Raw genomic sequence first — 9,247 nt, forward strand, 5'->3', positions numbered from 1 at the left:
TAAAATGACCCCCCTGCACAGCAGAGGTTGAATGTTTCATTGTAACTTTGGTTCCATGCCCAAGACACATCTTTGCTTGATCTGCTGAAACTGGTTCCATTGCTGAAATTTCCGTTATACAGTATATGTTTATAGTTCTTGTTTTCTGGTTTGACATACACTGTTTCATTAAATGCAGCATATATTATGGATTTTCAACAGGGTCATGTAGGAACTGTCAAGTAAGAAACCTTGAGTAATGGCTTTAAAGTACAAGTTGTAGTCTTGGCTACAGGGTAGTTCTTAGCTTTTGATCTCCTTAGAACTGGTGTAAACAATTTTGCCATCCTTGAAGGTTTAGAAGCATTTGTCTTTCTGGAATCTGTTCCTTGTTTTCGGTTATTCTGTAAAATAAAGGACGGATTCCTTTAATCATCACTTCTGTTAACAACTGAATCAGAAAAAAACAAATAGTTATACAAGGCATTTTTTTTTTAATCCTTAGCACCTACCCTACCAGCAGAAAAAGCAAATGTGTTTTTTTTAGTTACCATCTCTTTGAGCTGAAGGCTTTTGTGCCAGTTACCTAACATCTCTAAGCTTTGTTACTTTAATTTTAAATGAGAAAATAAAAGTTTTTATTTAAAAGTTTATTGCAAAATAATGTATATAAAGCAACTAACAGTTCTTGCCTCATAACAAGTGGCCCATATTAGCTATTATCTTTATTGCCTTTGTGCTCTGGGGTCTTTTTTAAGGTGATGTTTTGAAACTCAGCTGGGTCATCCTGCTCGCAAACAGGATGCTAAGTGAGATTAGTCAGTCACAAAAAATAAGAAATCGGATGCTCTCCCTAATATGTGGAAGCTAGGGAGAAAATGGGTCATAGGAGGAACTCTAGATGAAGGAGAGACCATAGATGAGCAAATAAGGTGAGCTAACTGAGGGGGATGGACAGAGGAAGAGGAAAACTTCCGAATGTGCATGATGTACATTCACAAACATATCAAAGACAATCACTAAGCCGAACATTAGAAGGAGGAAGGGAATAGGGTGGGAAATGGGGACGGCTAACCGGGTGATGTGTGCATGTATGCCTCTACCATCTTGTATTCCATCAAGATGTACAACTGCAATGCACCAACAAAAAAATTTTTAAAGTGTTATTTTAAAAGCAGGTGAGTCTATGCCCTTCAATGACTTACTTTTGTGTCATACTTTCTCCCCAAAATTATAACCATTGATATATTTCTACCCTAAGAACTGACTGGAGAATTCTCGGAGAATTCTGCTACATAGGTTTGCTGGGAGGCCCAGAAATGTTTCTGAAAAGGTGCTATACTGAGGCTGTGCCAATCAGAACTCTTGGCTCTATTCCTCCTTAAACACATATATACGTCTGAGGTTTAGGTAATAACATTCTCTCTTTTAATAAAATGGCACAGAAGACATGCCATCAGGTGTTGTTTTAGGACATGGCCTTTAGGGTCTGAAGGATGTGGCTAGAGAAAAAATAAGATTTCTGTTTTCTTACTGTGTCACCAACGACTTATTAGATAATGTTGCTAAGTCTTAATTTCTTTACCCTTACTGTGTCACCAAGGACTTATTATATAATGTTGCTAAGTCTTAATTTCTTTACCCTAATTTTTTGTCTATAAAGTGAGGATCCTAATTCTGTAGATGAATTTTATTATTGTCCCAGAAATGTCAATCAAGATTCAAAACAGGGGAAAGGAAGAATTGACTATCCCAAGAACACATCCAGGACACTATAGGTAGGCAAATGAAAGATTCCTGCTGCAAGTGAGTATCCAAAATATTTGAAATGTGTATTAGTGGAGTCATTTTGTCCCGAGAGTGGGAGAGTGGGAGGAAAGACAGTGTCCCAAAGAGGAACTGTGTGAAGAAAGTGCAGTGACTAGAAGAGACCACAAGAGGGCAGTGAGGGGAGGTACTCAAGGCACAGAGACTGGTGGTGTGTGCCAGAGGGAGGGGAGACTCCTGTGCTTGATGAGACACAGACTTGCTGGTCTTTCCTTGTCATTCTGAGCAGAGGCTTGCAGAGAGAAGACAGCGCAGAGACAGGGGCAGCAGTATAGCTGTCCCATTCTTCAATAAAAGACTGCCTCCCCAGCAAGGAACTGTGGGTTGTATCACCAATGATGGTGGCAGGTATGGCAGTGGAAGAGGTTGGTTTCAGCCATGCTGAAAGGAATGCAGTCGACATGCTCAGTACAGCCTGCTGGACCACTCACACATGCGATGGGATGGGCAATCTTTCTTCACCTCTCAGAAGAAAGACATCAAGGTCCGGTCAGCGAATTAGCCACAGCCACTGTGATGGGGGTGAGGGGCAGGACCCTTTCCCACACCTGCTCTCAAACAGGGCTGAGCCTAGAGGAGGGGGGAGGGAACGAGGTCTCAGAGAAGACCATGGCTACGGCTCCATGGCGGTGGCATCCCACTCTAACTCAGGTGAGATAAAGGAGGAAATGAAATCAAAGCCTGAGACTGAATTTTTAAACTGAGCAAGATTTTGGAAAATCTACAGCGGCTGAAAAGATGAGGAACCAATTTAAGATTTAATTAAAGGGAGAAATCGGGGCAGAAGACAGAAATGAGATGATGGAGTTCACATTTACATTCTACTGGCATGAGAGCCTCAAACAACCCATTGCAAATACAATATTCCCTGCTAAAGAAGAGGACATGTTAAACTCTCTTCAAATGATATATTTGTCTGTGTGTTTGTATACATAAAATAAGTATACTAACACAAAAACGCTTTGCTCCCAAACTTTCCATTCATATTTCATCAAAGATTATACCCTAAGTTCTGTGTCAAACCTCATGTATAAAATTTTTGCCTATCACAACGGAGTATTTTACTCAAATAATACCTATCATTTGAGTAAACACATGTTGGTTTTAAACACAGTGAGTTAATAAGCAATCTCCTAGAGTGTTACATTTCTATAAATTGAGGAGTATCTGAAAATGGAGCTATTATTTCTACGGCAAAGCCAGATTTATTCAAATTGACATTCTAAATGACTGCGATTATCTAGATCACAACACGGGGTGTAGGGATTCTTTTAAACAGGTTGCTTCACAGTGCTGCGCTTTACTTTCCTACTTTGTAAACAGCAATTGCATCTCTCATTTCTGAAACTTTACTACCTGCCACCAGACCCCATGTCAGTGAGTGTGGCAACTCTCCTCTGACTTGTGACTCTAGGGTCTGTCGGGGTTCTACCCTTCGGCCAGCTATTCCATTGAGAAGTCCACAATTTCCATCATTCAACCTTTAGGTAAAATGTATCATGTTATAAGGTGTATTCTACAAACGGTAGCTGTTATTATCACCTTCATTTTACAGAGTAGGAAGCTGACACTCAAGACTGTGAAGTGATTGGTCCCTAAGGATCTAGTGGGAAAGGCCAATGAGGGTATTGAATGAAACCTAACTGAAGCCAGAGGGTGGAGGCTATCCTGATTTTTCACAGAGACAGGAAGAACAAATGGATATTTGCCAGTTGGTGATGATGTGGGGAGTGTGGTCCAGATAGACAGAAACACATTTTGAAAGGCACAATTATCCAGGTGTGGTGGCACAGGCCTGAGATCCAGTACTTGGGAGGTTGAGCCAGAAAGATCTCAGGTTTGGAGCCAGCCTCAGCAACTTAGTAAGACTCTGTTTCAAAAGCAAACTGTCAAGACCTTGTTTCAAAATAAAAAAGAATACAATAGGTCTGGGGGTAGAGCTCAGAGGTAGAATGCCCTGTGCTCAATCTCCAGTATTACACACACACACACACACACACACACACACACACGTAAATAAAATAAAGGCTCAGTCAATTCTATATAGAATGTTTGTTATATCCTATGAACTTGGCTTCTAAGGACCCTAGTATTAGAGTTTTACCGATATAATGTAGAAAAATGTGTTGCTATTACTTGCTATCTGTGTGTGGAATTAGTTTTTTACAAAAGGGCTGGGGGAAGCTAGCTAGGCTCCTCCATCCCTTCCACCAAGTGAACCCAGTGTTTCCCCTGTTCAGAAGACACAGCGACCAGGTGCCACCTTGGAAGCAGAAAGTGGGTCCTTGCCAGACACCAAGCCTGCCAGTTCTTTGGTCTTGGAATTCCTAGATTCAAGAACTGAGAAAAAACTGTGTATTATTTATAAGTTTCCTTGTCTCAAGATTTTGTTATAAGCTGGGCATGGTGGCGCATGCTTGTAATCCCTGTGCTTGGGAGGCTGAGACAGGAGGATCGCACGGGTTTGAAGCCAGCCTCAGCTACTTAGTGAGGCTCTCAGCAACTTATTGAGATCCTGTTTCAAAAAAAAAAAATATATATATATATATATCTGGGAGTATAGCCCAGAGGTAGAAAGCCTCTGGGTTCCACCCCCAGTACCACCACAAAAAAAAAAAAAAAAAAAAAAAAAAAATTTGTTATAGCCATACAAACAGACCAAGGCAGAGAGGTCTAATAATATCTATTTTGTAGAGATACATATTAATTAAAATAAGCCTGGCATGGTGGCACACATTTGTAATTCCAGCATTTGGGAGGCTGAGACAGGAGGATTGCTGTTCACGGACAGCCTCGGCTACTTAGGCCCTCCGCAACTCAGTGAGACCCTGTTTCAAAATAAAGAATAATAATTTTTTAAAAAGGGTTGGGGATATAGCTTGGAAGTAGAATGCCCCTTGGTTCCATTACTAGTAACACACACACACACACACACACACACACACACACACATAAAATAGTGGATATAAAATGTATTTTTTTGTGTGTGTGGTACTGGGGATAGAACCCCCAGGGGCATTCTACCTCCAAGCTACACCCCCAGCCTTTATTCTTTTATTCTTTGAAACAGAGTTTCACTGAGTTGCAAAGGGCCTCACTAAGTAGAAACTGAGGCTGTCTTTGAACCGCCATCCTCCTGTCTCAGCCTTCCAAATGCTGAGATTATAAGCGTGCGCCACCATGCCCGTCTTATAAAATGTATTTTTAAAATTGCAAATAAGATATCCTCTTCCTTTTCCTTATAATATCATCAGTTTCATTTTTAAAAAAATATTTATTATTTAGCCAGGCATGGTGGTGCATGCTTGTAATCCCAGCATTCGGGAGCTGAGACCAGAGGATCGCGGTTCACGGACAGTCTCAGCTACTTAGTGAGGTCCTCTGCGACTTAGTGAGACCCTGTTTCAAAATAAAGAATAAAAACATAGGGCAGAGGGTATGGCTTGGAGGTTGAATGCCCCTGGGTTCAATCTCCAGACCCACAATATATATTTGACTATGAGCTAGGCATTGTCCAAGTATTTGTAATACAAGGGTGAGCAAAAATTTATGTACAATGAAGAAGACATTAATAAAATGTGTGTGTGTGTTTATTCAAATTGCATGTAAACTTTGGCCAAGAGGGAATGAAGGAAAGTTTATATGGAGCAATTGCAATGCAGCTGAGCTCTGATAAGGCAGAGGTGTGTACAAGATAAAGAAGTAGGGAATGTGTTGTGTGCACCACAATAGCCTGAGAGAGCACGCCTGCTCGGCAGGAGGGAGGGTGGCTCATCGAGAAAAACTGCAGTGGCAGGAAGCCCAAGAAATTGTCTGTGGTTAGATCAGACAAGGCATCGTTGGACATATTAGGAACTGAGATTCAATTCTAAAGATGTTGTTTTCCCTAGAAGGAAGCAAGATGGGACTAGGGTTTTAAGAAGCTTTTTCTCACTGCTGTGTGGAGTGTTTCTATTTAGGAGGAGCCTTGAGCCCATTTATAGGCTATTCCAGATGAGGAGGAGAGGAAGAGTGTATTTGTTTATTTATTCTTTGCTCTGTTTGTGAATTTTTAAAGTTAGTCTCCAAATGACATACGAGAACAAGTTCAATGTTATCTTGATTTTACATTTCTGTGTCATCAATGGCTGTGATCTCACATGTTACAAATTGGCCTCGACCCAGCCATTTATCCAATCACCCACCTGCCCTTCAGCCTGTCAATTCAAAATTTATTCAGCACCTAGTATATCTAAGGCACTCTTAGAGATACTAAAATCATCAAAATGAATAAAATCATTTAGTGTTGGAAGCGTTTTTTTAGTATTTATAATATGCTTCTACTGCCTGACAATATAAACACATTTTTTTCTTCCATGACTCTTTTGTCTGCTTTGGAGACCTAAGTAACATTAATCAGGTTTTAGTAATGTTAGATTCCTTTATATTAATTAAATTCAGATGATTTTCTGAAAAGATGTGATGTAAATCAACTTCTGGTTTGGATTTAGGTCATAAAATACTTGGAAACACCTTCTTTTATCATTTAAAATTCATATGCTTGCAAATTCAATAAATGTGATAGCTTACATTTTAATAATACCTAAGAGTTATTAACTATTCACCAGGCAATGTGGTGTTTTACATGTATAATCTCATTTAATTCTCTCAACCCTACTCCCTATTATAGGTAACACAGTTATGACCCCTTTATGGAATAAAAAACCTAATCTCATATAGAATACATTTTCTACCATCATATAGCTAGTCAATGGCAGTATTCAAACTGTATGTGACTTCAAAGCTATCTACTCCAAACTACAAGCTATTTTCCTGCATGTATTTTAGGCTGGCACAATTCATTATTATATCTATTTATTATATGAATATTACTTACCATTATTGTCTTTCACTTAAAAGTCAATGACTAAGTGTCAATCATGTGCAACTTTGTGTGTGTGTAACGAATAAAATATTACACATTCTTCAAGGTATTACACAGAATGGAAAAAAAGGCAGATGAGCACAGTATAGTTCGAAAGCCAATAGCTAAGGACAAGGTATGTGTTTCTCCCAACACAACTCTTCTACAAATAGTAGAAGATGCCTCTGGTTGCTTACATATATGAACATAAATATTGCTCAAAATGTGGTTCTGGTGATCTGATTCTTAAAATTGTTGCTAGGGCCTTGGAATTTGTTATTTTTAAGTACTGGGAATCACTGGCTAAGACAATTTACGTATGTATTCCTGAGACATGAAGTGCCCTGAATTGACACTGAAGTGCAATTATTTGAAAGCAAGATCTAATTTTACTTAATAGCCTATTTCCTTGAGTTCTGATTAAGAGAGATAGGAACAGGGGCTGAAAAAATTAGCAGTCATTATTTATTTCTTAGATTCTCAGAATTAGCATTTTTGAGCAGGATGTCATACTAAAGAGCTGGTTCTAGTTCTTTGCTCTGCAGATAAAGAAGAAACTCTTTCTATTTAATGGGAGATTACAGTGAGAATACTAAAATCCGAAGGCATTGTGACTTCTAAAATACAGTTAACTAAAAAAAATTCTTAATTCCCAACATACTTCATAGCCTCTTACTTTTTAATAGTTATTCAAATGGGTTGAATCTGTTTCTCATTTTATGGCCACCCCAACATAGCATAATAACGGTATATAGCACCCTTCTTATCAAACACCTCTTGGAATCCCATTTTGAGAATTAAATGCAGTCTTACCTTTAAGAGGCACCTTGACATCAAGGCCATAGAATAAAGGCAAGAGAGAAGAACAAGAATAGAAACAGAAACTGCAGAAGAAAAAGAAGATGATTATGTAAATCTGAATTTCTGTAGAGTCATTCAGGTAGTACAAAACCTCAGCTTTTCCACATTGCTCAAATCTTCCCATTTTTCACATGCACAGGTACCCTTTGTTTAAAAAAATCCGTACCTTTCACTTATGCACTGGCAAAGCAATGCCAATGTTCAACTATCATTGATTCATACATTTTAGGATTGTGAAGATATTTGGTCTAGGCTTCTAATTTTATAGATGGGTAAATAACAGATCCATAGATCAAAAGTTCAATTTCACAGAAGGTCATGGCACAACAAAGGCTAGGATGTAGATACCCTGTGTCCTACTTCATTATGTAACATTGTCTGTGGTCTATGTATGGCAGGGTTTTTCAAAAACATAAAATATGATGAGAAAAAATGCTCAATCACAGATTATGTTATCGTTGTTTGGCTAATATAATAGATTTTAGGACTAAGGTGCAGTAGTGAGATATTAATATCTAGGGTAAACATATGATTGATTCTCCATTGTGGAACACTTCTGAGAAGGAATTGGGGGCACTACTAGCTATTATACTGGGTCAGCAGGTATAAACGAGGTCTGTTCTGAGCAAGCCAGGCTGTGCGGTATCCCTATTGGTATAATATCTTCTTTGACATCATTGGACATGTCCTATAATGAACACTTGATGTTCCAGTTCTCATGCCTCTGAGGGACCTCTCCTTACTTGACTTATATCAGTTACATGGAGTCCTATTTGTAGCTCTTTACTGGGAACCTTCACTAGAGAAGCAGATAATTGAGAGAACACACACATTCTTGTATAGCACTAGAATATAATTAACTGTAGGTTAATTATAAAAGGTCACAAGTTAGGTCAGTCTTTTTTTTTTTAACCGTGTTGCCTTTAGTTTATTTTTGCAAAGTACCTGAGTCTTTTGCTTGATTATCTCACACTGGATACAGTATCTTTGAAATACGTTGCATATGGCAGTCATATTGTGTATTTTATTTTCATATTTCCTTTACTATCACTACTTATAAGGTTCTTGCTTCACTAGGACTAAATTCTATAAACAAGGTATAAATATGGTGCTAAGGACTATGTACTGGTGACCATTCTATTATTCTGAAAAGCAAAGACTTTACCCTGTTTTTCTAATTCCTAGAAGATACAACCATAGCGAGGGAAGCTAGAAAAGGAAGGAATAAAAGTCTTCCCTCTCTTTGTACAGCAGATCAGAGCTATCTCTCTGGATATAAGGAAATGCTTATAATGAAATTATAATGAAATTCTTAGTCTCTGCCATGTGGTGGGCAGATCATGGCACGTGGAGTTGGATTCTCTGGCCCGTGGCTTTGATTTTCCATGCCTTTGTTATATAATCTTGGGAAAGTTGTTTAATCTCTTTGGTTCATTGTTTAATTATCTGTATAAAAAGGATCATAACACCTGCTGTGCCTGTCTCATAGAGTAATGACAAGGATCAGTGAGATGAAACTGCTGCACACCACTGGGAGATTTTGCTATCACCTACTTTATCCTGTGTGCAAGGAAACAAACAACAAAGAAGGGACATTGCATGGGCTCTGCATAGATGTTCAAATAGTCCAGAGGAAAGAATGAAGTGTGATGTCAAAATGACCTGATATAAATGATC

At 38.7% G+C, this 9,247-nt stretch overlaps 1 protein-coding gene across 3 annotated transcripts in view; it reads right to left on the reverse strand.

Annotated features, from left to right (window-relative positions):
* Positions 1 to 203: 203 nt before the first annotated feature.
* The window catches only part of JAKMIP2 (janus kinase and microtubule interacting protein 2), a gene marked incomplete at both ends in the record, with an annotated part of 65,892 nt that continues 56,848 nt past the window's right edge, over positions 204 to 9,247 (reverse strand). For 2 of the 3 annotated variants that reach the window (XM_080699219.1, XM_080699218.1), the window contains one exon: positions 7,543 to 7,593. In XM_080699219.1, coding sequence (XP_080555345.1) covers positions 7,543 to 7,593 — 51 coding nt within the window. Of the gene's footprint in view, positions 384 to 7,542; positions 7,594 to 9,247 lie in introns of those variants that run through there. The other variant, XM_080699217.1, reaches the window with a different exon arrangement.

Source organism: Muscardinus avellanarius, assembly GCF_963383645.1.
Source record: "Muscardinus avellanarius genome assembly, chromosome: 7".
NCBI classification, from domain to species: Eukaryota; Metazoa; Chordata; class Mammalia; order Rodentia; family Gliridae; genus Muscardinus; species Muscardinus avellanarius.